The sequence below is a fragment of the Phocoena sinus genome, chromosome 11 (genome assembly GCF_008692025.1).
Source record: "Phocoena sinus isolate mPhoSin1 chromosome 11, mPhoSin1.pri, whole genome shotgun sequence".
Classification (NCBI taxonomy): domain Eukaryota; kingdom Metazoa; phylum Chordata; class Mammalia; order Artiodactyla; family Phocoenidae; genus Phocoena; species Phocoena sinus.
In genome coordinates, this window is record NC_045773.1 from 39,706,804 (window position 1) to 39,734,514 (window position 27,711).

Below are 27,711 nucleotides of genomic sequence, written 5' to 3' on the forward strand. Positions count from 1 at the left end.
GCTGGCTGGGGTGGACCGGGAGGATCTAGGTGGGTGGGGCAGCGTGGCCGGGGATGGAGAGTGCTGTGGTGCACAGACTCCAGGCCTTCTTGAGGATGTCAAGGAGGAGGATATGGGAGGCCTTTGACTGCAGGCCCGGGGACAGGCTTTGTCCCTGGCCTCCCTAGGAGGTGGCCGTGCCTCAGCCTTCAGGGATGAGCAAGGGCAGGGGGCACGTGTGCTGATTCACAGGGTTAAGTGGAGCAAAGAGTGCTGGCGGTGCGGCAGGAGGCCAGGGCCACTTGGCAAGGGCTCACCCTGAGGGCAAAGGGGGTGGTCAGACCTGAGAGTTAGGTGGAGCCTCCTGGCAGTCATGCAGTGGATGGACTGGAGCCTGGAGTCCAGAGAGGAAGCTGTGTTGTCCCTGGGACGAGCGGTGGCCAGGTTCATGCTGGGACTAGAGGGTACAGGGCAGGCAGAAGCTGTGGGTTGGATGTGCGGTTGAGGAAGAGGGAGGGGTTCCTTACGCACCCCGGGCCTCTGGCGGTGGTGAGCTGAGACTTGGAGGAGGTGAGCCCATGGATTCTACAATCGCAGAGCAGCTCCAGGCTGCCTCGGAGATTTGATTCCCAAGGGCAGTGGAAGTGTCTGCCAGCCCGTGCAGTACAGGGAGCAGAGTCCAGGGGAGGGCCAGGCGAGGACGGATGTGCTGACAGGGGAGCTGGGAAGCATGGAGGAGAGGTGGTCAGGGCTGCCTGGTGGCACAGAGAGGGGGAGGTATGTTGTCACAGTGGTCAGGACCCAGAGAGTCCTGTGACAGATATGGGGTCACCACCATGACTGCTCAGGCACCCAGCAGGCAGGGCTGTCGTGGCTCTGCATAATGGACTCTGCTTAGCCTCGACCCCTGGGCCTGGGACCTCTTGAGAGTTCTCCATGGGGAAACAAGATGGAAAGTTTCACTCTGTAGCCATTTTTGCTCTGCCTGCGCTCATTACTCTGCCTGCGATGAGCTGAGAACCACAGAGCTACACCAGGACCCAGGGGTCACCTCCAGGGTGTGTGCTGGGTTCTTCTGCCTGATCTTCACACTGCTTCCCCTTCCCAGCAGCACTGCAAATGCTTCCTGGGTAGCTCAGGAATAGTGCAAACCAGGATGCCAAGGGCCACCCATGGAGAGTTGCTGAGAAGCAGGCATCCTGCCTCAGGCCCAGCGCTCACGCCCTTGCTCACAGGGGGCAGTGCAGTCTTGCCTCACCCTCCCAGCAGCTGTGGGATGAGGCAGCAGGTCCAGAGAATGGAAGTGTGCTGCCCACAGCCACTGGGACAGAGCTGGGATTGGAGCCCAGTTCGGTGGTAGAGGATGTATCTGGCTGTGTTAGATTGTGGGCCCTGGTCTGAGAGACCTGCTTCGAATCCCAGCTCAGCCACACAGGAGTGAGGTGGTCTGGGGCAATTTAATTAAATTTCGGGGTTAGTTTCCTGATTTTTAAAATTACATTACATGGGGAATGAACAGCACTTGGAGAAGCAGTATTAGGGCTCCACACGGCACTGCACCCTTCCCACCCTGCATGCCAGTCCCCTGCCAGGTCTGGGTGGAGGCACGTGGAGCTGAGGGATGACCTTGGAGTGAGATGGGGGGAAGCTCAAGGTGATGACAGCAGAGATGGGACACTGGGGGAGGGGTAACAGAAGGAATGAGGTGGGGTGACCAACCATCCGGGTTGTCTGGGACTGAGGAGGTTTCCTGCAATTCGGAACTTAGTTTTAAAACTGAAGCAGTGCTGGGAAAATTGGGACAGCTGGTCACCCTAACAGGAGCTCTCATCCTTCTTTTCCTTTCACTGTTCACCTACTGGCACCCAGGACTCTCCCATCAACAAACTTCTGTATGCTCGGGATATTCCCCGGTACAAACGGATGGTGGAAAGGTACGAGGGAAAGGGATTGCATCTGGGGGATAATGGCTGGACGGATTGGTGGGTGTTTACAGCTGAGGCCCAGGGGTGGGCCTGGTGGGGTGAAGAGGGGTTTGTTTCCCCAGCGGCTGCCGGACCCATGATCTCTGGCAGGTACTATGCAGACATCAGACAGACCATCCCCGCCAGTGATCAAGAGATGAACTCCATCCTGGCCGAGCTGTCCCGGGTATGGCCCTCCTTCTGCTTCTTGGGTTGGGCATAGGCCTTCTGCCACAAGGGTCCTGCCCCCTTCACACTGCTCCTTTGCAGGGAAGCCCTGGGGGCCTCAGCACAGTGTTCCCGCTGCCTCTGTAAAAGACCAGGGCTCCCAGTGTCTCATCAGAGAGCAGCAGGGGCCTAGTCCTGGCAGCTGCCACCGAGCCTGACTCAGCCAGGTGTTTAGATGTCTGCAGCCCCTCGGGGTCTGTGGACCATAGTTCCAAGGCAGCGAGATGGCAGGGATTCAGCCCCAGGACTGCCTGGGTCAGCCTGTCCACGTCTTCCTACTGCTCTGCTTTCCTTGGCACTATAGACATGCCCCCACCTACTCCTAAAACAGCCTCCAAACAGTCCAGTCCGGGGAATTTATAAACAATGTAAATCTGAAACCACGATGATGATGACCACAACCACAATAACAATAGTAGCTACAGTTCTGGGGTGTTGCTGTGCGTGGGGGCTTTGATTACTTCTCATTTGATTCCCATAAAAGCGCTACAAGTTAGGTGGTATCAACTCCATTGTCCTGAAGAGGAGGTTGAGGTTCAGAGATGTCCCCATGGAGGGGCCTGGGTGTGACCTCAGGAAAGACTTGAATGAGGTCACAGCAGAACTCTGCTGGGTCACAGCCTGTGAGCAGCACCTACTCTGCCTGGCTCTGCAATTGTCTGGGATGCCAGAGGGTCCCAGCTGGAGCCTGGAGGGGGAGAGAGGCCGAGCCCCAGTGGAGACCCCAGGCCATGGTGAAACTACAGATCCAGGCTCTCTCCACCAAGGAGGCCCTTTGGTCCTATCCTGTCCCCAGCTTAGCATGTCTAGCCTGGCATCCCCTGTCTGTGGAGGGGCTCTGCTTCCCAATGCAGGGCCCTGTTCCTTCCTCTACCTCCCAGCCCCCTCTTCCCCACTCCCCTTGCCTGGGGTCCTGGGCCTCCTCTGGTGGCTGGCAGCACCCCCTATCTCTGTAACCTCTTGTCTCTCCTCCCTAGAACTACTCTGGAGACCTGGGGGTGCGAGTGGCCCTGCACGAACTCTACAAGTATATCAACAAATACTATGACCAGGTGGGCAGAACCTGGGCATGGTCAGGATGAAGTGAGAGGGTGACTGGCTCTGTGACGCAAGTGTGGGGCCTTCGGGTCTCCCCCAGGCACAGAGTGGTGGAGGGGGGCTGAGCCCTGGGTTCGGGAAGTGTTCTTCAGGTGTGCTTCCTGGTAGTGGCCTGGCTCTTACCTGCTGCCGCCCTTCCCATCCGGGCTCCTCAGCCGGGCTCCTGGGCATGGTGGTGGTGATGGATGGCTGGGGATCTACCAGGGCCTGGAGATGGTGTGCAGGATGTGCTGGGAGGGACACACAGCGGCCACCTGTGCCCCGGCCTTGTGCTCCCTCAGAGCCCTACCTGAGACCACATGTGGCAGTGTGCTGTGCAGGCCATCTCTGGGGGGGTGGGACTGGATGGGCTGCATGCGCTGCCAGAGAGGAGGGTCTGGGGCAGATGCGGGCACAACAGAGCCGGTAAGGGGGCTTTCTGGGGGATTCCTGGAATGGGCCTCAGGATCAGAGCGCCCACCGGTCAACCCACTGAGTGCCTGCTGGAATCATCTACCCAGATGTTTGCGTGGCCCCAGGGATGTGGCCGTTGCTGTTGAGCGATGAGGGCCCTGCCTCATGGCTCAGGCCTGGAGTGGGGACAGGCATTTGACACAGGAGTGACGCGCAAGCGTGAAGTCCAGGTGCCTTGCTCCAAACAGTGTGGGTGCCGGTGTGGGGGAGGCGGGGCCGTGTGACACAGCTGTCCCCTTGTGGAGGCGTGGCCGGCGAGCCCCTCCTGTTCCCACCCTTCCCTCTGTGGCAGCCCCCCTTGTGGTTATGTAGTTGTCCGTGTTTGGTCAATACCTGTCTCCCCTCCAGTAAGCCCCACGAGGGCAGGGATCGTACCTGTCATCACTGCCGGGTCCTTGCTCCTTGTCCAGCACCCGGCATGTAGGAATTTAGGAACTGCTTGTTGCCTGGTGGGCAGGGGAGCCAGGATGGGTGGAGCAGGGCTTCCAGGAGGTTTGTGGCGAAGAAGACCAGCATGGTGGGTGAAGTTGGCCTCCACTCAAAACGACTTTACTGGGGAGGTGATATGCATTACCGTGAGTGCTAGGTACTGAGTAAAGTACTTCATTCCCTACCTCACTAATCCTTAAAACACCACAGTGACTCTGCTGTCATCATCCCCTCCCCGAGGGGGCCCTGAGGAAGTGAGTGTGGCAGCTCACAGGGTTTCTCGGGCCCCTACCCACACCTGCTGCGGTAGCTGTGGAGGCCTATTGAAGTCTGTGGCAAAGGCAGACGGTCTCCCCCTGCTGAGTTGGTCTCTGTGTTTCAGATCATCACTGCCCTGGAGGAAGATGGCACGGCCCAGAAGATGCAGCTGGGCTATCGGCTCCAGCAGATCGCAGCGGCTGTAGAAAACAAGGTCACAGATCTGTAGGGACTTGGAGAGCCCCTGGCCTGCTGTGCCTCAGCCCCGCCTGGGCAGCCCCGGAACCACGAGGGAGAGACCACCTTCTTAGATGCCTGTAGTGCCTGCCCAGCGGAGTTAGTGGAAGGTGGCCCCAAGTCTCCTGGTGGCTCTGGCCTGGGCCCTGCTGGACTCATCTCGCAGGCGTGGGGCCTTGAGGCTGATGGAGTGGTGACCCTGAGGCCAGTGACCCTGCGGGCTACTTTCTGTGTGATGTTAGTCTGAGGGAAACTGGGGACTAAGGGCTTCCAGAGAGTGGCTGGAAGGGCCTCCAGCCCCTGGGGAGACTGTACTGCTCCTGAACACTGGCCTTTATCCCAGGGGATTCAGAGAGGAAGGAGGAGAGCCCCCACTTCCTGTCCCGCCCTCCTCCTCCACCATCCCTGACCTCATTAGCCGCCACTGGCCATGTTGCTGCTGCCATTTTCCTAGGTCCGAGAGACGAATGCCTTTCCTAGGCTGCTGCAAACTGACCTCTCAGCAGGGCTGGCTGCTTCAGGGCCACCCTGCCACCAAGGCAGCCAGGAGTGAGGGGTGTCTGCTGCAGGGGGGCCTCGGGGAGAATGGTGGCCCTACTGACCTGGCTCTTCATTAAAGGATAACACACTGTCTGGTGTCTGAGATGTGGGCTTGGCCCAGCCCTCCCTTAGCTGGAGGGTGGCAGCTGTGCCTGGCAGGCACCATGGGGAGATGGGATCTGCAGCCTCCGGGAGGTCTCATGGCGCCCACAGAATGCTCCAGATCACAGGGCTGGCTGGGTTCTCCGTGACTCCTGCACAGGGCTTGCTGGCGTCAAAGCTGCTGTGAAGGAAGTGAGAACCCCATCCAGGACGGGGCTGGCAGGCCTGAAACCCAAGGTGCAGGGGTCTGTGGTTTCTTCAAGCAGGTCTGCCTTATCGGCAATTTGAGTGTTCAAATTTCTCCATTCCTGTTGCACTTGTTTTGAAAGGAACTGGGAAAGGATGGCATCACTGCTCCAGGCGGAGTGGATCTTGGGGCCCTTTTCCTCGGTAGTTTCTAGACGCCCTGAACCCCTGTAGCCTGGGCTGTTCTGAGGGGCTTCTGGTTACTGGGTTGTCTTCTAAGTCAAGGTATTTTGGGTGCAGATAACCCAACTGTCTGCCTGTGTCAAGGCCACCTTGTTTGGGTTTCCTGATTTGTAGCTGGAGGTGAGCTTCGAGACTGTCTCAGCTGGATCTTGTATTGCTGGCTGGGTCTACACGGCTGGGGGTTGATGCCCCCTTGACTGAGACCACCCTTGGCCTCCACAGGAGGTGAGCCTACTGAACAGAGGTGAGTCTATGGCCCTCCAGCCTTCAGGTCCTCACAAGGTTCTCCCCCATGGCTCTCTGCTTATAGCCCGGAGACCCCCTAGCCTTCCTTCCCCTCTGACACAGAGGCCCCACCTCCCAACTTAGGGGTCTTCATTGGGGGTTTGAAGAGACACAGGCTGATATGAGTCCAGGAAGAGTCCTCTTCCCTCCCTCTTATTGGCCCTAAATAATGCTTTCTCAAGGTCCTCGTCCCTAAGATGGCAGGAGCCACATTGGTGTGTCCATGCCCACTGTAGTCACCACTGCTATTCTCTGCTCTAATGTCCCTCCCTCCTCATTTCTGCCTGATGTCCAGACCACAGTCAGAGGCAGGTCAGCCAGCAGTGAGGCACTGTCATTCCGGTGTGTGAGCTTTAGTACTTCAAATGCGTACTCCTGCCAGGTCTTTGTAGTGGCTCAGAATGGATCTGACTCCTCCTGGCCAAACCACGGAGTTGATCCCCCATTGTGACAGTCTCAGGGAGCAGGGCTAATGGGGGATTCAGTTTGGAGTGGACGTGGAGCAGGCCCAGAGAGGGAGGGAGCCTGGTTGACACCACAGGGGCCGTGAAAGACTCGTGCCTCTGTTCAGGGCTCAGGCCCCTACAGGTCCTAGGAGGCCTGTAACAGGGTAGGTGAGGGCTCTGGGGAGAGGAAAACCATGTACCTGCACGCCTGGCAGCTGTGACTATTGAACATGTTGAGTCATTCACTATTATGTCTCAGCCCTCACAGAATGTTGTTCTAGTAAAAGATACAAAGAACACAAACCTGCGCAGTAAGACAGGAACTTCTAAGTCTTCATTCAAACACCACAGCTGCCAGTGGAGATTCTAAACCTGACAGAACTTAAGGATTCTAATTGGGTCTTGGCCACAGTTTCAGTGTAGGACATTTGTCATTCAGGTTGATCAATCTTATTCTGATCAAGACTGCAAAGAGTGCCCTCACCTACTACATTACCCATAACACATGTTAGTATGCAAAGGACCTTCGTTTCTCATCACTGGGGACACCTTAAGGAGATTAGGGAGTGACTTGCTTCATTAAATGAATTTTCACCAACTTAAATATCGGAGTAATTATCCAGTTAGAGGACCAGGAGCTCTGTATCTTTTTTTTTTTTTTTTTTTAGTGAAGTATAGTTGACTTACAGTGTTTCAGGTGTACAGCAAAGTAATTGACGTATTTTTTTTTCCAGATTCTTTCCATTATAGGTTATTGCAAGATACTAAATATAGTTGCCTGCACTATACAGTAAGTCCTTTCAGTTTATTTTATATGTAGTAGTATGCATCTGTTAATCCCCAATTCCTAATTTATCCCTCCCTCCTTTCCGCTCTGGTAACCGTAAGTTTGTTTTCTATGTCTAGAGTCTATTTCAGTTTTGTAAATAAGTTCATTTGTATCACTTTTTTAGATTCCACATATAAGCGATATATGATATTTGTCTGACTCACTTCTCTCGGCATGATAATCTCTGGGTCCATCCATGTTGCTGTAAATGGCATTATTTTATTCTTTTTCATGGCCGAGTAGTAGTCCATTGTATACATATACCACATGTTCTTTATCCATTCATCTGTCCATGGACATTTCTTGGTTATTGTAAATAGTGCTGCTATGAACACTAGGGTGGGTGTATCTTTTTGAATTACAGTTTTCATCTTTTTTGGATGTATGCCTAGGAGTGGGATTGCTGGAAAATATGGTAACTCTATTTTACTTTTTTAAGGAACCTCCATACCATTCCCCATAGTGGCTGCACCAATTTACATTTCCACCAAGAGTACAGGAGGGTTCTGTTTTCCTCACACCCCCTCTAGCATTTATTATTTGTAGACTTTTTTTTAAGATTTATTATTTATTTATTTAATTTTTGGCTGTGTCGGGTCTTAGTTGTGGCATGCGGGATCTTCACTGAGGCATGCAGGATCATGTGGCACGTGAGCTTTTCTCTAGTTGTGGCGTGCAGGCTCCAGGGTGCGTGGGCTCTGTAATTGTGGTGCGTGGGTTCCAGAGCACATGGGTTCTGTAGTTTGCTGCACACCCGCTCCAGTTGAGGTGCACAAGCTTAGTAGTTGTGGTGCGAGGGCTTAGTTGCCCCGAGGCATGTGGGATTCTAGTTCCCTGACCAGGGGTCGAACCCGCGTCCCCTGCATTGTAAGGCAGATTCTTTACCACTGGACCACAAGGGAAGTCCCTATTCATAGAATTTTTGGCGATGGTCATTCTGACGAGTATGAGGTGATACATCAATTGTGGATTTGATTTGCATTTCTCTAATAATCAGTGATGTTGGCCATCTTTTCATGTGCCTGCTGGTAATTAGGATGTCTTCCTTGGAGAAATGTTACTTAAGTCTTCTGCATATTTTTTAATTGGGTTGTTTGTTTTTTTGACGTTGAGCTGTATGAGTTCTTTGTATATTTTGGGAATTAATCCCTCAAATTTCCATCATATGCAAATATTTTCTCCGAAACCATATGGCGTCTTGTTTCGTTTATGGACGTTTTGCTGTACAAAAGCATTTAAGCTTACTTTTTTTTTTTTTTTTTTTTTTTTTGCGGTACGCGAGCCTCTCACTGTTGTGGCCTCTCCCGTTCGGAGCACAGTCTCCGGACATGCAGGCTCAACGGCCATGGCTCACGGGTCCAGCTGCTCCACGGCATGTGGGATCTTCCCGGACCGGGGCACGAACCCGTGTCCCCTGCATCGGCAGGCAGACTCTCAACCACTGTGCCACCAGGGAAGCCCCAAGCTTACTTAGTTTTAAAATTTTAAAATGTTATCGGAGTATAGTTGATATACAATGTTGTGCTAGTTTCACGTATACAACAAATGATTCATTATACATATTTGTACATCCATTATTTTTCAGATTCTTTTATAGATTAGGACAGATTATCAAGTAGAGTTCCCTGTGCTATCTAGTAGGTCCTTCTTGATTATCATATATATCTGTGTGTGTGTGTGTGTGTGTGTGTGTGTGTGTGTGTGTGTGTGTGTATTAATCCCAACCTCCTAACTTATCACTCACCCCACCCAAACTTCCCCCTTTGGTCACGCTAAGTTAGTTTTCTACGTCTGGGAGTCTGTTTCTGTTTGGTTAATTAGTTCATTGGTATCAAGTTTTAGTTTGCACCTATAAGTGATATCATATGATATTTGTCTTTCTCTGTGGGACTTAGTGGGATCATCTCTAGGTCCATCCATGTTGCTGCAAATGGCATGATTTCATTCTTAGGGTTGAGAAATATTCCATTTTATATATGTAGCATATCTTGTGTAGCCATACCTATGTCGATGGACATTTTGGGTGCTTCCATGCTTCGGGTATTTTAAATAGTGCTGCAATGAATGTTGGGTGCGGGTGTCTTTTTCTTCTTTTTAAAGGGTTAATTTTCTATCTCTCTTTTTTTTATTTTTGGCTGCATTGGGGCTTCATTGCAGTGCGTGGGCTTCTCACTGCGGTGCCTTCTCTTGTTGCAGAGCACGGGCTCTAGGTGCTCAGGCTCAGTAGTTGTGGCTCGCAGGCTCTAGAGTGCAGGCTCAGTAGTTGTGGCGCATGGGCTTAGGTGCTCTGCAGCATGTAGGATCTTCCCAGACCAGGGATCGAACCCGTGTGCCCTGCATTGTCAGGTGGATTCTTAACCACTGCGCCACCAGGGAAGTCTGCAGGTGTCTTTTCGAAGGATGGTTTTCTCGCGGCATAAACCCAGGAGTGGGATTGCCAGATCTTATAATCGCTCTATTTTTAGTGTCTTATAAAACCTCCATAGTGTCCTCCATAGTGGCTGGTAGCCATTTCCAGCAGCAGCAGAGGAGGGTTTGCTTTTCTCCACGCCCTCTCCAGCATTTATTGTTTGTAGACTTTATGATGACTAGTGCCCGATCATACCTTGTGGTCGTTTTGGTGTGCATTTTTCTAAGAATTAGGATGCTGAAGATCTTTTCATGTCCTTTTTTTTTAACGTGGTGGTGTAAAATTTACCTCTTGTAGTTGGCTTCAGGAGGGCAGATACCATTTACTGCCTCTCCTTCTCCTCCACGCTTACGAGTGTACCTGTGCTCAGGCTCGTGCATGTGGTCTGGGCCCCTGTGCTTTCCTGTCTCCATTACTGGAGCAGTTTCCTGGGTTTTGGGTGGCCCAGTGTGGGTCCTTCTGTGCTTCTTGCTTCTTCCACCATCTCCTTGTACTTCATTCAGTCCTGTGGTTTCCTATCTACTCCTCGCCCCTTCAGTAGCTTCATGTATTTCTCCTTTATTTCTGTCAAGTTTTGGTTCACATATTTGAAACGAGTTATAAATATTTACAATTTGTGTATCTTTCTGTTTTGATCATTTTATAATTTTGAACATTTTATTTCCAGTAATACTTCCTCCCTTAAAGTCTATTTGAATACCTTTCAACATCTATTGTGTAAATTATCAAGTGATAATTTCCTTTAAGGAGTTACTGAGGTACAGTTAAAAGCTGGGCTTCTGAGTGAATGGTTTTGTCCTTCTTATCAGCAAGTCACACATTTTCTACAATTTCTTTTCTTTTTAGAAGTCATTGTAACTCTGGAAACATATTCATTTCCATATTAACAGATTTTACTACTTTTAAATCTATGGTTTTTATTTTATTTTGTTTTATTTTATTTTTTAACATCTTTATTGGAGTATAATTGCTTTACACTGGTGTGTTAATTTCTGCTGTATAACAAAGTGAATCAGCTATACATATACATACATCCCCGTATCTCCTCCCTCTTGAGTCTCCCTCCCACCCTCCCTTTCCCACCCCTCTAGGTGGTCACAGAGCACGAGCTGATCTCCCTGTGCTATGCGGCTGCTTCCCACTAGCTATCTGTTTTACATTTGGTAGTGTATATATGTCCATGCCACTCTCTCACTTCATCCCAGCTTACCCTTCCGCCCTCCCATGTCTTCAAGTCCATTCTCTATGTCTGTGTCTTTAGTCCTGTCCTGCCCCGAGGTTCTTCAGAACTTTTTTTTTTTTTTAGATTCCATGTGTATGTGTTAGCATATGGTATTTGTTTTCTCTTTCTGACTTACTTCACTCTGTATGACAGTCTCTAGGTCCATCCACCTTGCTACAAATAACTCAATTTTGTAAAATTATGTTTTTTAAATATTTCATTTTATTCTACTTATCAAGTTTATGTCAATTAATCTGAGGTACATTTTACAACATCAAGAAAGAAAAATGTTAATTCTCCTGAAAGCAATATTCTGGTAAGAGTATTATATAAATTTATTTGAATGAGTTTTTAACCTCCATTATTTCTTTTAATTAAAGATACAATATCATTAAAGCGAACCCTCCTACCCTGTTGATGGGAATGTAACTGGTAATGGTCACAATAGAGAACAGTATAGAGGTTCCTTAAAATGTAAAATTAGGGGTTTCCCTGGTGGCGCAGTGGTTGAGAGTCTGCCTGCCGATGCAGGGGACACAGGTTCGTGCCCCGGTTTGGGAAGATCCCACATGCCGCAGAGCGGCTGGGCCCATGAGCCATGGCTGCTGAGCCTGTGCGTCTGGAGCCTGTGCTCCACATCGGGAGAGGCCGCAACAGTGAGAGGCCCGTGTAACGCAAAAAAAAAAAAAAAAAAAAAGTAAGAACTGCCATATGATCTAGCAATCCCACTTCTGATCATATGTTCGGAAAACTCTAATTGGAAAAGATACATGCACCCCAACATACATGGCAGCACTGTTTACAATAGTGCATACATGGAAGTGACCTAAATACCTAAATGTTTATCAACAGATGAATGGATATAGAAGATGACATATACATATATCACACACACACACACACACACACACACACACACACACACACACAAAATGGAATATTAGCCATAAAAAAAAGAATGAAATCATGCCATTTGTAGCAATATGGATGGACCTGGAGATGATCACACTAAGTCAGGTAAGTCAGCGAAAGACAAATATCCTGGGATATCACTTATATGTGGAATTGAAAACAGTGATACAAGTGAACTCTTTAACAAAGCAGACGTAGATTCACAGACATCAAAAACAAACTTATGGTTACCAAAGGGGAAAGGGGAAGGCGTATAAATTAGGAGTTTCAGATTAAAATATATACACTACTATATATAAAAAAAAGAACAAGGGCCTACTGTATAGCACAAGAAACCATATTCAATATCTTCTAATAAACAGAAAAGAGTGAAAAGGTGTGTGTTTATATGTATACACATATTTTTATATATATATATACACACACACACATATAACTGAATCACTTTGCTGTACACCTGAAACTAACAGAACATTGTAAATCAACTATAGTTTAAAAACTATAGTATCGGGACTTCCCTGGTGGTGCAGTGGTTAAGAATCCGCCTGCCAATGCAGGGGACATGGGTTCGAGCCCTGGTCTGGGAAGATCCCACATGCCGTGGAGCAACTAAGCCCACATGCCACAACTACTGAGCCTGTGCCATAGAGCCCGCGAGCCACAACTACTGAAGCCAGAGTGCCTAGAGCCCATGCTAGGCAACAAGAGAAGCCACTACGATGAGAAGCCCACGCACAACAATGAAGAGTAGCCCCTGCTTGCCGCAACTAGAGAAAGCTTGCATGCAGCAACGAAGACCCAACGCAACCAAAATTAAAATATAAAGTCGACAAACTTATGGATTGCCCACTCCAATATTATCTTGTTTACATTTTTCTGTCATTATCCACATACACGAATATTCTCCTTGTGCAATTTTCTTACTGAAGTATAGTTGATTTACAATGTGGTGTTAATTTCTGCTGTACAGCAAAGTGATTCAGTTATACCTGTATGTATACCATAAATGAATATTCCTTTAAATAATTGTGGTAGATATTTAAATGCCATTCTAGAATCTATTTCATTTTCCTTTAAATAGTTCATATATTTGCAGAAGTTAGCTAATCATTTTAAAAAATTGTATACTGTATTTCATCAAGTTGACTTGTAACGTATTACTTCAACAGAATAGACTTACATCCTGAGTTTATATCAGAGTTTTCATTCACACAACATGCACATCTAGAAAAGGTGGTGTCCCCAAAATGTAATTAGCTTCTATATTTCACAGTAGGCTTTTTGGCAGGCTAATTCACCATAGGCTAATTTGACGCGATGTTAGAGACCTTACCATGATCTGGTAAGATCCACTTTGGGTGACATGATAATCACATCCCACTGTGGCATGAGGTTGCCCTCCTGTCCCCTGGACCATGTAATCACTCTCCATAGCATTCTCAGCTTCAGGGACACCAGCCAGCCAAGTCTCTCTTCTCAGGCCTGAGCTGGAGATCTGGGGATACACTTCTGGGGAAGCCCCTTCTCTCATTTCTCTTTCAAAACCTTTGAAAATGTTCTCTTCATTCTCCTTCCATTTGAGTATTCTCTGTCATCTTTCTCACGTATTATCTTACTTTCTATTTTTCTCATTGTTCTCTTTGTTTAACCCATGTCAATTTTTATTCTCTCACTACCTTTTCTTAACCATTCTTCTCTTTTCCTACTAAGACCATTGCATTCTTTTTATTTCTTTTCCTGTTTTCTAAAGCCATCCTACTCTTGAAACTTTGTAAATTGTTCCACCTTTGCTCTCTGACCTCTATTTATTCTAGTTGTCATAGATGCTTTCTGAGGGGTTATATAGCAATTTGGTCAACATTGCTGTCGTCAGAATCCCCAGGTTCAACCAGCTCTGCCTCCACCCACGTGCCTGACCGTGGTGAGGGCTTTTGCCTCTCCTCCCAAAGACTGGCCTCTAGAGGCTGAAATCACCCAATGCAGGTCAACTGCCTGAGCAGCACCAGCCAACAGCAAAAGTGGAGGGGTGGCTATATTGTCTTTGCTTGACATTGATTCTTTATTGCTCAGCTCCTGTCCTGTCCCCCCTCCTCTGTCCTTCCCCTGAGCCTGCCCCTCTCTCCACCCGTATTCTTACCATCCATTGCTTTCTTTCCTTAGGTTGTCCTAGGCTCTGCACTCACTTTGCTCTGTTCCCATTTCCAGCTTTTCCTATGCTTAGAAATTATGGAGGTTCAGTTTAATGTGCCTGTTCTCACTTCTTGTCTCATACGTTAATGTCATCAGGTCTACTTAATGCATCACTGCAGTGCCAGCTGCTGCACATCCCTCTCTTTTCCTTGCCCCGTTTCCCATCCACGTGTGCCTGCTTATCAGTAAACTGGCTGAATTTCCTTACAGAGGCCTCCTCCTGTCTTGTCTTTTTGCCTCTGTGACTTTACACACCCATTTCCTCTCACATTCCTTTTCTGATGCTGTTCTATTATTTTTGTCTCCTCTCGCTTCCCTCACCTTAGCATATTTTCTATCACAAAATTCCTTCCCCCACCTCTAATTCTTTGAATCAACTCTTCCTTCTTATTCATTTACTCCTTCATTGCTTTTAATCTTAGCTACAGCCGCCTCACTTTGTGTCTCATTTCATTTTAACTGTGAAAAAAATCTCTTCTTCTTGTATTTCCTTTTTTACTCTCTCCTCACACATTTCCATCAAATTCACTACTTTACCTCTCTCTCCACTCCTGACACGCCCTCTTCTACACTTTCCCCTCTTTGGTGCTCTTTTTCTAATATCTGACTTCACACTCTCACCCTCACTATGACTCTTCTGCACTGTGCTGGTTCCAGTTATCCCTCCATGATTTCACTTACTGATATAGTAAGAATTTATTGGATCAAGATTGCAGAATAGAAGAACACAGGGCTTACTTCTCCCCACAAAGACATCAAAAATACATCTACCTGTGGAACAATTCTCACAGAATACCTACAGAACACTGGCAGAAGATCTCATACAATCAAAGCTGCAAGAAAGATCACCATGTAACCGGTAGGACAAAAGGAAAAAAGGAAAAGAATTGGGGATGGGACCTGTGCCCCTGGGAGGGAGCTGTGGAAGGGGGAGAGTCCCTCTTCACCAGCGGGGAGATCAGCCCAGACAGACAGGCAGCCTCAGAGGCTCAGAGGAGAGTGCAGCAGCTGGATTCCTGCAGGCAGGCCAGAGACCAGGCCAGAGGTCCTGGCCCCCTCGCTGCACTCCCCAGCCTGAGATGCATGTCTGCTGGAGCGCACGGGCTGGGTGCTGAAACTCAGGCTTCAGCGGGCAGACCCAGTGTGAGGACTAGGTCCGGCTGCGTGGAGACAGCCCGAAGGGCCTGGAGAATGGTCTGGGTCACAATTAGGGGTGTGTGCACAACAGAGCCTGGGTCCGCCATAGGAGCCACATTGTCAAAAGCATGCATGAAGGGAGGGGCGGGGCCCACCACAGCAGACTCATTCTCCTCACAGTGGGCACGGCTCTGCCTCTTTGAGCTCTGGGAGCACGCAAGGTGGGTTGTCCACACGCGGAGGTGGGGCCGCAATCTGAGCCTATTCCCGGTGGATGCTTGCTTCTGCGGATTTACCCTGGCAGCTTTGTGAGCATAGTGCCCAAGGGACGTCCTTGCCAGCTTTCCCACAGCTGAGGCGGGGCTGAGGGCATGCCAACAAGAGTGTGCACTCTGGGTGACAGGCAACATCTCAGAGAGCACTCCCTGGTGGACAGCTCCTGCAGGGGAGTACTCATGGCTCCTTTCCCAATGGGAGTGCTCCAGTCCTGCCTACCTCAAACTACAGTTTAGAACCAGATCTGGGGGCTTGTATGCCAACAACTGGGGAGAAAACCCTACCCCCAAGAGGGCTGTGACAACCACAGAGCAAAGAGTTGCCCACACCCAATATCCTGTGCAAGCTCTGGTCAGCACAACAACAGTCACACACCCTATCAAGGGGATAATGGCTAGCACACCCTTAAGAAATATATGGCAGGCATCCATACCGAGGACAGCCCTCACATCAAACACATTTGATTCATGCAGGCTACACAGGGACACTCCCACATAAAAACAGCCTTCTGAGACCACAGTAGATAACTATTTCTCCTAAATTCACAGAGTCAGAAATAGAAGTAAGATGAAGCAGCAGAGAAACCACTCCCAATTAAAAGAACAAGAAAAATCCCCTGAAAGAACAATGAAACAGATTCCTCCGGTCTATTAGACCTCAAGTTCAAAAGGGAGGCAATAAAAATGCTGAAGGAATTAAGAAAGGCTATCAATAGAAATGCAGTTCCTATAATAGGGAGGTAGAAACTGTAAAAAGGAGCCAATCAAAATTAGACAACTCAGTTGCCTACATGAAAACCAAGCTAAAGGCAATAAACAGCAAACTAAATAATGCAGAAAAATCAATAAGTGTTCTAGAAAAAAGAACAATAGAAATCGATCAGAAGAGCAGACAAAGACAAATTTAAAAAATGAAAGCAATATACAAGACCTATGGGATAATGTAAAAGGTGCCAATCATAATTGGGATCCCAGAAGAAGAAAGTGAAAAGGGGATCAAAAGTGGATTTGAAAAAAAAAAAAAAAGTGGATTTGAAGAAATTATGGCTAAAATCTTCCCAAACCTAAAGAAGGAAAGAGATATCCAGGTACAGGAAGCACAGAGGGTCACAAGCAAGATGAACCCAAACAGACCCACACCAAGATATGTTATGATTAAAATGGCAAATTAAAGATAAAGAGGGTTCTAGAGGCAGCAAGAGAAATACAAAGAGTTAGTTACAAGGAAATCCCCATAGGGTTATCAGCTGATTTCTCTACAGAACCGTTGCAGGCCAGAAGGGAGTGGCAAGATATATTCAAAGTCCTAAAACGGAAAAACCTGTAACCTACAGTACTCTACCCAGCAAGATTATCATTTAGAATAGAAGGAGAGATAAATAATTTCTCAGACAAGCAAAAACTAAAAGAATACAGCAATACTAAACTTCTCCTAAGAGAAATATTGAAAGGTCTTCTCTAAATAGAAAAGAAGCAAGAACCGATGGGAAAGGAAAAATCACAATAGGAAAAGCAAATATATTAAAGGATTGTAGATCACTTAAATAAGCCAGTACCTAAATTTAAAAAAATCAAAGATTATGAAAATGATTATAACTACAATAAACTGCAAAAGGATGAACACAAAGATGTAAAACAATGCATCAAATTCATAAAATGTGGGGGAGGGGAGTAAGAAAATATAGATTTTTTAGACTGTTTGAGCTTATATGACTATCAGTCTAAAGCAAGTACATAAAGTAATGAGTTAACATAGTCGAAAACCAGGGTAACCACAAATCAAAAACCTACAGAAGATGCACAAACACGAAAAAGAAGAGAACTCAAGTGTGATACAAAAGAAAACCATCAAATCATAAAAGGAAAAACAAGAAAAATAAAAAGAAATACAACATCAACTAGAAAACAAGGTTTAATAAATACATACCTATGAATAATTACCTCAAATCTCAATGGACTAAATGCTCTGATCAAAAAACATAGAGTGGTGGACTGGATGATAAAACAAGAACCTACAATATGCTTCCTACAAGAGACCCACTTTAGGGCAAAGGAGACAGATTGAAAGTGAGGGGATGGAAAAAGATATTTCATGCAAATGGAAAGAAACTGGGGGTTGCAATAATCATGCCAGACAAAACAGACTTTAAAACAAAGGCCATGGGGCTTCCCTGGTGGCGCAGTGGTTGAGAGTCTGCCTGCCAATGCAGGGGACACGGGTTCGTGCCCCGGTCCGGGAAGATCCCACATGCCGAAAATAAAAAAAAAAAAAAAAAAAAAAAACAAAGGCCATAAAAAAAGATAACGAAGGACATTATATAATGATAAAAAAGGATCAATAAAAGAAGAGGATATTACACTCATTAACACATATGCACCCAATATAGGAGCACCTAAACTCATAAAACAAAGAGTAACAGACATAAAGGGAAACATTGATGGGAACACAATAATAGTAGGAGACCAAAACATCCCACTGACATCAGTGGAGAAATCCTCCGGACAGAAAATCAATAAGGCAACAGAGGGCTTCCCTGGTGGTGCTGTGGTTGAGAATCTGCCTGCCAATGCAGGGGACATGGGTTCAAGCCCTGGTCTGGGAAGATACCACATAGAGCAACTGGGCCCGTGGACCACAACTACTCAGCCTGTGCGTCTGCAGCCTGTGCTCCACAACAAGAGAGGCCACGACAGTGAGAGGCCTGCACACCACAATGAAGAGTGGCCCCCACTCGCCACAACTAGAGAAAGCCCTCGCACAGAAACGAACACCCAACACAGTCAAAAATAAAATAAATAAATTTATAAAAAAAAAAAATAAGGCAATAGACCCTAAATGACACAATAGAAATGTTAAGAGTTAATTGATAGTTTCAGGACAATACATCCAAAAAACTAGAATACACAATCTTTTCAAGTGCACTAGGACAGACCACCTACTAGGTGACAAAACAAGCCTCAACAAATTTAAGAGGATAGAAATTATTTCAAGCACCTTTTCTAACGACAACAGCATGAAACTAGAAATCAGCCACAGAAAGAGAAAGGAGGAAAAAAAGGATTACATGGAGACTAAACAACATGCTACTAAAAAACCAATGGGTCAATGATGAAACCAGAGGAAATTTAAAAATACCTGAGACAACTGACAATGAGAACACAACCATACAAAATCTATGGGATGTGGCAAAAGTAGTTCTTAGAGGGGAGTTCATAGCATTATAGGCCTTCCTCAAAAAATGAGAAAAACCTAACATAAACAACCTAACCTACCACCTAAAAGAATTAGTAAAAGTAGAACAAACAAAACCTAAAGTCAGCAGAAGGAAGGAAATAGTAAAGATCAGAGAGGAAATAAAATAGACATAAAAAACAATAAAAAAATCAATAAAACCAAGAGCTTGTTTTTGGAAAGAATAAAAAAAAAATTAACAAGCTTCTGGCCAGGCTAACAAAGAAGGAAAGAGAGAGGACTGAAATAAAATAAGAAATGAAAGAGGAGAAATAACAACCTCAGATACAAAACAAAAAAAAAAGCTGTAAGAAAATACTATGAACAGTAATATGCCAACAGATTGGAAAACCTAGAAGAAATGCGCAAGTTTCTATAAATATACAGCCCACCAAAACTAAATCAAGAAGAAATAGATAGGGGCTTCCCTGGTGGTGCAGTGGTTAAGAATCCACCTGCCAATGCAGGGTACACAGGTTTGAGCCCTGGTCCAGGAAGATCCCACAGGCCCTGAGGCAACTAAGCCCAAGCACCACAACTACTGAGCCTCTGCACCTAGAGCCCACCTAGAGCTCCGCAACAAGAGAAGCTGCTGCAATGAGAAGTCCGCACTCTCAGCAACTAGAGAAAACCCGTGTGCAGCGGCGAGGACCCAATGCAGCCAAAAATTAAATGAATAAATTTATTTTTTAATAAAGAATAATTTGAACAGACCAATCACTAGAAGTGAAACAGAATCTGTAATTTAAAAAACTCCCTTCAAACAAAAGTCCAGGACTAGATGGCTTCACTGGGAAATCCTATCAAACATACAAAGAAGAACTTACACTGATCTTTAGCAAACTCTTCAAAAAGACTGAAGAGGAGGGAACACAGACAAAGTCATTCTGTTAAGCCACAATCACCCTGATACCAAAACAAGACAAAGACACTATCATAAAAGAATATTACTGGCCAATATCTTTGATGAATATAGATGCAAAATGCCTAAACAAAAATTAGCAAAACAAATCCAATAACACATAAAAATGATCATACACCATGATCAAGTTGGATCCATCCCAGTGTCAACAAATGCAAAGCAATCAAAGTGATACAGCACATCAACAAAAGAAAAGACAAAAACCACATGATTATCTCAATAGATACAGAAAATGTATTTGATAAAATTCATCCATTCATGATAAAAACTCACCAAAGTGGGTATAGAGGGAACATATCTCAGCATAATAAAAGACATTTAGGACAAACCCACAGCCAACATAACACTCAGTGGTGAAAACCTGGCAGTCTTCTGCCTAAAAGCTGGAACAGGACAAAAATGCTCACTCTAATCACTTCTATTCAACATAGTAGTAGAACCCCTAGCCTCAGCAATCAGATAAGAAAAAAATAAAAGGTATCCAAATTAAAAGGGAAGAGGTAAAATTGTCATTATATGAAAATGACATGATATGCTATATAGAAAACCCAAAAGACTCCTTGCAAAAACAATTAGAACTGATAAACGAATTCATTAAGGTAGCAGGATACAAGATTAACATACAGAAATCTAATGCATTTTTACACTAAAAATAAAATATAGAAAGAAAAAGTAAAAAAAAAATTCCCTTTTAAAATTGCATTCAAAAGTACTTAGGAAAAACTTGATCAAGGAGGTGAAACACTTAGATGCTGAGAAGTATAAAACACTGTAAACTGAAGATGATTCAAAGGAATGGACAGATATCCCATACTCTTCAATTGGAAGATTGAATACTGTTAAAATTTCCATACTACCCAAACCATCTACAGACTTATTTCGATCCCTATCAAATTACCCATAACATTTTTCAGAAAACTAGAACAAATAATCCTAAAATTTACATGGAGCCACAAAATGCCTAGAATTTCCAAAGCAATCCTCAGAAAAAAATAGGGAGCTGGAGGAATCAGGATCCTTGACTTCAACAATACTACAAAGCTAAAGTAATCAAGAGAGTATAGTACTGCCACAAAAATAGAAATGTACATCAATGGAATAGGATAGGAAGCCCAAAAATAAACTCATGCACATATGGTCTATGTATCTAGGAAAAGAAGGCAAGAATATACAATGGCGACATGACAGTATCTTCAATAATTTGTGCTGGGAAAACAAGACAGCTACATGTAAAACGATGAAATCAGAATTTCTTTAACGCCATACAAAAAAATAAAATAGATTAAAAACCTAGATGTAAGATGAGATACTATAAAACTCGCAGAGGAAAACATACGCAGAACACTTTGAAAGAAATGACAGCAATAAGGTTTTTGATCCATCTCCTAGATTAATGGGAACAACAACAACAAAAAAATCAAATGGGACCGAATTAAATTCAAAACCCACAGAATGGGAGAAAATATTTGAAAACGATTCGAACACAAAGGATTAATATCAAAAATTTACAAATAGCACATATAGCTCAATTAAAAACAAACCAAAAAAACAAGCAAAAAAAACCAAACAGCAACTCAATCAAAAAATGGGCAGAAGACAGAAATAGACATTTCTCCAAAAGAGACATAGAGATAGACACAGACATATGAAATGATGTTCAAATTGCTGTAAGAGACATGCAAAATAAAACAACAATGAGATATCACATAGCACTAGAAAGATGGCCATTATCCAAAACTCTACAAACATTAAATGCCAGAGGGGGCATGGGGAAATGGGAACCCTCCTACGCTGTTGGTGGGGAAGAAAATTGGTACTGCCACGATAAGGAACATTATGAACGTTCTTTAAAGAATTAAAAATTGAGAGCTACCATATGATCCGGCAGTCCCATTCCTGGGCATATACCTGGAGAAAACCATCACTCCAAAACACCGATGCCCCCAGCATTTACTGCAACACAATGTAAAATAGCCAAGACACAGGAACCACCAAAATGTCCACCGACAGATGAATTGATAAAGATGTGGTACATGTATACAGTGGAAGATTAATCAGCTGGAAAAAAAAATGAAATCATGCCATTTGCAGCAACATGGAAGGACCTGGACATTATCATACTAAGTGGAGTGAGGCAGAAACAGAAAAATATCACACAATATCACATAGAGGTGGTATCTAAAAACTGAAATAAAATGAATTAATTTACAAAACAGAAACAAATTCACAGACATAGTAAACAAATTATGGTTAAAAAAAGGGAAAGTTGAGGAGGTGAGGAGGTATAAATTGGGAGGCTAATATTAACATATACACACTAAGATAGGTAAACTAGATATATCAACACGGACCTGTTGTATAGCACGGGGACCCCTGTTTGACACTCTGAAATAACCGTGATATATGTGGGAAAAATCCACAAAACAACAGACACATGTATGGGTATAACTGAATCAAGGCGCTGCACACCAAAAACAAGCAAAACACTGGAAATCCTCTATACTCAAATATAAGATAAAAATTCAATTAAAGACAAGAAAAAGAAAAGAAGTGTCTACTATATTCTACTATATTCTGGGCAGGCCTCGGTGACCGGAATGGTGTCACATGCCTGGAGCGTGAGCAGTCTTGGGTCCAAAGGCCAAACTGTCGGGGAGCTGGGCAGGATGTGCCAGCAAATGAGACCCCCTTTTACCTGGAGTGCCTGGTCCCCTCTGGATGGGACCACAATCTCCAGATCCAGGCGGGCCCTCCAACAGCTAAACAGAGCCTAGTGCACCCAAAGGACGGTGGACCCTCTGGGCTGCAAGAGGGTCTCCTTGTCTCACGTCTTCTGGCGAGGGGTTCCCACCTCCAGCCTCCTTCCTTAGAGTTTCCCCACCGAAAAATGACAACACCCTGTGCGAGGCGGTTTTCCAGGGATTGGGGTTTTTCTGGAGGGTGAAGGGTAAGGGGAAAGATGGCAAGGGACACAAGCATTGGGGTGTTTGTTCTCACACAGCCCACTCTAATTTACAACCGAGAAACAGGACTTTTCCATAGGGCCCCGATTGCCCGAGTTACCAGAGTTGAGCACCAAGAAATGCTGCCACCTTGTGGCTATTTCCCATGACAACAACTTGACAGCAGGTACCTATAGGACACTCAATATTCACAAGGACTGAGCGGCTGTAAATGACACCTGCCCTCAAGAAACGTCCTGCGGCACAGATGTAGAGAACAAATGTATGGACACCAAGGGGGGAAAGTGGCGGGGGGAAAGTGGCGGGGGGAGTGGGGGGTGGTGTGATGAATTGGGAGATTGGGATTGACATATATACACTAATATATATAAAATAGATAACTAATAAGAACCTGCTGTATAAAAAAATAAAATTCAAATATTCAAAATAATAATAATAAAAAGACCTAAAAAGAAAGAAAGAAAGAAAGAAACGTCCTGCGGTAGGTAATCAAAAAACAATTCAAAGCAGGGCCAACTTTCTAGAAGCCAATTCCAAGAGGGCAATTTTACTCCCACTGTTGAAAACAAAAGCATAGGAAAAGATGCTCAAGATCGCTAATAAGTAGAGAAAGGCAAATCAAAAGTATAACGAGGTATCGCCTCACACTAGTGACAATGGCTTTCATCGAAAGTCTACAAAGAATGATTGCGGGAGAGGGCGTGGAGAAAAGGGATCCTCCAGCACTGTTGCTGGGAATGGAGACTGGTCGCAGGCACTATGGAGAACAGTGTGGAGGTTCCTTGCCAAATCAAAAAGAGAGCTACCATATGATCTGGCAGTCCCACTCCTAGGCATATACCTGGAGAAAAGAAGCCCTCGAAAACACCCATGCCCGCCAATGTTCAGTGTAGCATATGTACAATAGCCAAAACACGGGAGCCACCAAGATGTCCACCGACAGATGAATGGATACACAGGATGTGGTACATGTATACAACGGAAGATTAATCAGCCATCAAAAAGAATGAAATCATGCCATTTGCAGCAACATGGATGGAGGCAGACATAATCATACTAACTGAGTTGAGTCCAACACAGAAAGACCAACATCACAGGATATCACTTAGACGTGGTATCTAAAACTTGATAGAAATGAACTAATTTACACAACAGAAACAGAGACTTAGAAAACAAACTACGGTTACCAAAGGGGAAAGTTGGGATGAGGAGGGATCAATTGGGAGGCTAAGGTTAACATATACACACTAAGATAGGTAAACCAGATAACCAGCAGGGACCGACTGTAGAGCACGAGGAGCCCTTTCAGCATCTGCAATAACCTTTACTTGTGTGGGAAACGAATCCAGAAAAATAACAGACACATGTATGGGTATACATGATCATGTTGCTGCACACTGAAAACAAACACAATACAGGAAATCCTCTATATGCCAATATAAGATAAAAATTCAATTAAAGAATACAACAATGACAATAACAAAAAAAAAAAGAGAGAAAGAAGGAAAGAAGAGCGTATTATATGCCCGTCAGCCCTCGTTGAACTGGATTGGTGTCACATGCCTAGAGCCAGAGCAGTCTTGGGTCCCAGTGCTGGACTGTCTGGGAAGCTGGGGAGGATGTGCCAGCAAAAGCGATCCCCCTGCACCCGAAGTGCCTGGTCCCCTCTGAATGGGACCACAGTCTCCAGATCCAGGCAGACCCTCCAACAGCTACATGAAGCCTAGTGCACCCAAAGGACGGTGGACCCTCTGGGCAGCAATAGTGTCTCTTGGTTTCACGTCTCCTGGTGAGTGGTTCCCACCTCCAGCCTCCTTCCTTTGAGTTGCCCCACCTACGGATGACAGCACCCTCAGTGAGGCCGTTTTTCAGGGGCGGGGGTTTGCCTGGAGGGTGAAGGCTAAGGGGAAAGATGTGAAGAGACACAAGCCCTGGGGTGTTTGTTCTGGCACAGCCCACTCTTAATTTACAACCCAGGTACAGGACTTTTCCCTAAGGCTCTGGTTGCCCGAGTTACGAGTTGGGCAGGAAGAAATGCTGCCACCTTGTGGCCATTTCTTGTAACAGCAACTTGAAAACCGGTGCCTACTGGGCCCTCAATATTCACAAGGCCTGTGGGGCTGTAAATGACGCCTGCCCTTAAGAAATGTCCTGCGTTAGGTAATCGAAAAGGAATTCAAAAGAGGGCCAACCTTCAAGAAACAAATTTCTAAAGGTTAAGTTTACTAGCCCTGTTGAAAACAAAAGTTTACCAAAGATACTCTAGGTCGATAATTACTAGGATAATGCAAATCAAAACTGCAATGAGGTACCAACACATACCGGAAAGAATGGCCATTTTTAAAAGTCTACAAATAACAATTGCTAGAGAGGGTGTGGAGATAAGGTAACCCTCCTTCAATGTTAGTGGGAATGTAAGTTGTTCCAGCAACTATATTGGAAATCAGTATGGAAAACAGTGTTTACATTCCTTAGAAAACTAAAAACAGAATTACCTTATGATCCAGCAAGCCCAGTCCTACGCATATATTCAGACAAAACTATAATTCAAAAAGATACATGCACCCCTATGTTAACAGCAGTACTATTCAGAATAGGCAAGACATAGAAACAACAGAAATGTCCATCAATGGAGGAATGGATAAAGACATGGTACATATATACAATAGAATACTACTCTGCCATAAAAAAAAATTAAATAATGCCATTTTCAGCAACATGGATCCAAGTAGAGATTATCATACTAAGTGAAGTAAGCCAGAAAGAGAAAGACAAATACCATATGTTATCACTTATATGTAGAATATAAAATATGACACACATGAACCTATTTATGAAATAGATACAGAATCATGGACATAGAGAACAGACTGGTGGTTGCCAAGTGTCAGAGGATTGGGGGAGGGATATAGTGGGAGGTAGGGTTTAGCACTTTAAAGCTATTATACATAGAATGAATGAACAACAAGGTCCTACTATATAGCATAGGGTACTGTATTCAATATCCTACGATAAACCATAATGGAGGGACTTCCCTGGTGGCACAGTGGCTAAGAATCCGCTTGTCAATGCAGGGGACACAGGTTCGTGCCCTGGTCCGGGAAGATCCCACATGCCACGGAGCAACCGAGCCCATGTGCCACAACTACTGACCCTGCGCTCTAGAGCCCGGAGCCACAACTACTGAGCCCATGTGCCACAACTACTGAAGCCCGCGTGCGTAGAGCCTGTGTTCCGCAACAAGAGAAGCCACTGCAATGAAAAGCCCACCTGCCACAACGAAGAGTAACCCCCACTCATTGCAACTAGAGAAAGCCTGTGCACAGCAACGAAGACCCAACGCAGCCAAAAAAAAGAAAAAAACCATAATGGAAAAGAATATTAAGAAAATAATCTATATATATGTATAACTGAATCACTTTGCTGTACAGCGGAAATTAACACAACGTTGTAAATCAACTGCACTTCAATTTAGAAAATTGATTTTAAAAGACTTTTATATAAATTGAAAAATATAAAATTATTGAATGGAAATAGGTCTTTATGTTTCAGAGTAGTCTAAGTTTATTACATATGAATCAGAGAGCAAAAAATATGAAAGAGGGCTTCCCTGGTGGTGCAGTGGTTAGGAATCTGCCTGCCAATGCAGCGGACACAGGTTCGATCTCTGGCCTGGGAAGATCCCACATGCCGTGGAGCAATTAAGCCCATGCGCCACAACTACTGAGCCTGCGCTCTAGAGCCCGCGTGCCACAACTACTGAAGTCCGCACGCCTAGAGCCCATGTTCTACAGCAAGAGAAGCCATGACAATGAGAAGCCCGCACACTGCATCGAAGAGTAGCCCCCACTTGCTGCAACTAGAGAAAGCCCACGCATAGCAACAAAGACCCAACACAGCCAAAAATAAAACAAATAAATTTATTTTTTTAAATATGAAAATCTGCTAAGCTTAATTATATATTAATTATGTGTATTTAAAAACTTTATTTTGCCTCAAAAACACTGGAAATAACTTCTTTTCTAATCAGAATTCGCCCATGTTAAAAAAAAAAATCCAGTTGCACAATAGTCCATTATGTGGCTATACCCTAGTAATTTAAACAGCAATTACAACTAATGCTGCACTAAACAACCAAGGTATTTTTTAAAATTTATTTTATTTATTTATTTTGGTTGTGCTGGGTCTTAGTTGCATGCAGCATGTATGCCCCTCAGTTGTGGCTCGAGGGCTCCTTAGTTGCGGCATGCGAACTCTTAGTTGCGGCATGCATGTGGGATCTAGTTCCCCGACCAGGGATCAAACCCGTGTCTCCTGCACTGGGAGGCGGATTCTTAACCACTGCGCCACCAGGGAAGTCCCTAAATGCATTAACTTTAGAAACTTTCCTTAACTCAGGCCCTGTCCATGTGTAGATGTCACCTTCACAATTGCCTACCTGAAACCAAAGCATCACTATCATGTCAATGGAAAGAGACATGAAATCCTAAACTATACAGGAGACAGTACTGTCAGCTGCAAGATATGCTACTATTTCTTTAATCACACAATGGAGATTAAAATCTCTGACCAGGGACTTCCCTGGTGGCGCAGTGGTTAAGAATCTGCCTGCCAATGCAGGGGACACGGGTTCGATCCCTGGCCCATGAAGATCCCACATGCCACAGAGCAACAAAGCCTGTGCACCACAACTACTGAGCCTGTACTCTAGAGCCCGCCCGCCACAACTACTGAAGCCTGCACGTCCTAGAGCCCGTGCGCCACAACTACTGAACCTAGGTGCCACAACTACTGAAGCCCGCGTGCCTAGAGCCCATGCTCTGCAACAAGAGAAGCCACCACCATGCAGAAGCCCATGCACCACAACGAAGAGTAGCCCCCGCTTGCCGCAACTAGAGAAAGCCCATGTGCAACAAAGAAGACCCAATGCCGCCAAAAACAAAAAAAACAAAAAAACAACTCTGACCAGCCTGCCTCACAAAGTTGTTGGGATAATCCCAAGAAATAAAACTTTCTAAGCACCAAAGCACTCTTCTCAAGGATAATTATTCACTCGTTGTTACATCAATACTATTGTTTTATCTCAGAGTGTCCCCAAAACCATACTGCCTTGTCCACACATAGTCCATGTCCAAGTTCATGTACTATACAATAATACACACTTGAAAGAA

The 27,711-nt window shown here is 45.3% G+C and overlaps 1 protein-coding gene and 1 long non-coding RNA gene across 10 annotated transcripts in view; one reads left to right on the forward strand and one right to left on the reverse strand.

Annotated features, from left to right (window-relative positions):
* PLXNB1 (plexin B1) overlaps positions 1–5,277 on the forward strand; it is a 28,177-nt gene extending 22,900 nt beyond the window's left edge. For all 8 annotated transcript variants that reach the window (XM_032648228.1, XM_032648231.1, XM_032648232.1 and 5 more), the window contains 4 exons: positions 1,849–1,913; positions 2,055–2,130; positions 3,149–3,223; positions 4,534–5,277. In XM_032648228.1, the coding sequence (XP_032504119.1) occupies positions 1,849–1,913; positions 2,055–2,130; positions 3,149–3,223; positions 4,534–4,638 (321 nt within the window). In that variant the 3' untranslated portion in view covers positions 4,639–5,277. The remainder of the gene's footprint in view (positions 1–1,848; positions 1,914–2,054; positions 2,131–3,148; positions 3,224–4,533) is intronic.
* Positions 5–4,589, reverse strand: LOC116761874. Of its 2 annotated transcripts, none has more exons than XR_004352147.1 (3): positions 4,448–4,589; positions 3,393–4,274; positions 5–436 (listed from the first exon to the last, which is right to left on the reverse strand). It is a non-coding gene; the product is annotated as an uncharacterized LOC116761874 (long non-coding RNA). The 2 variants fall into 2 exon arrangements; XR_004352146.1 differs by having other exon boundaries at positions 5–700.
* Positions 5,278–27,711: the final 22,434 nt, after the last annotated feature.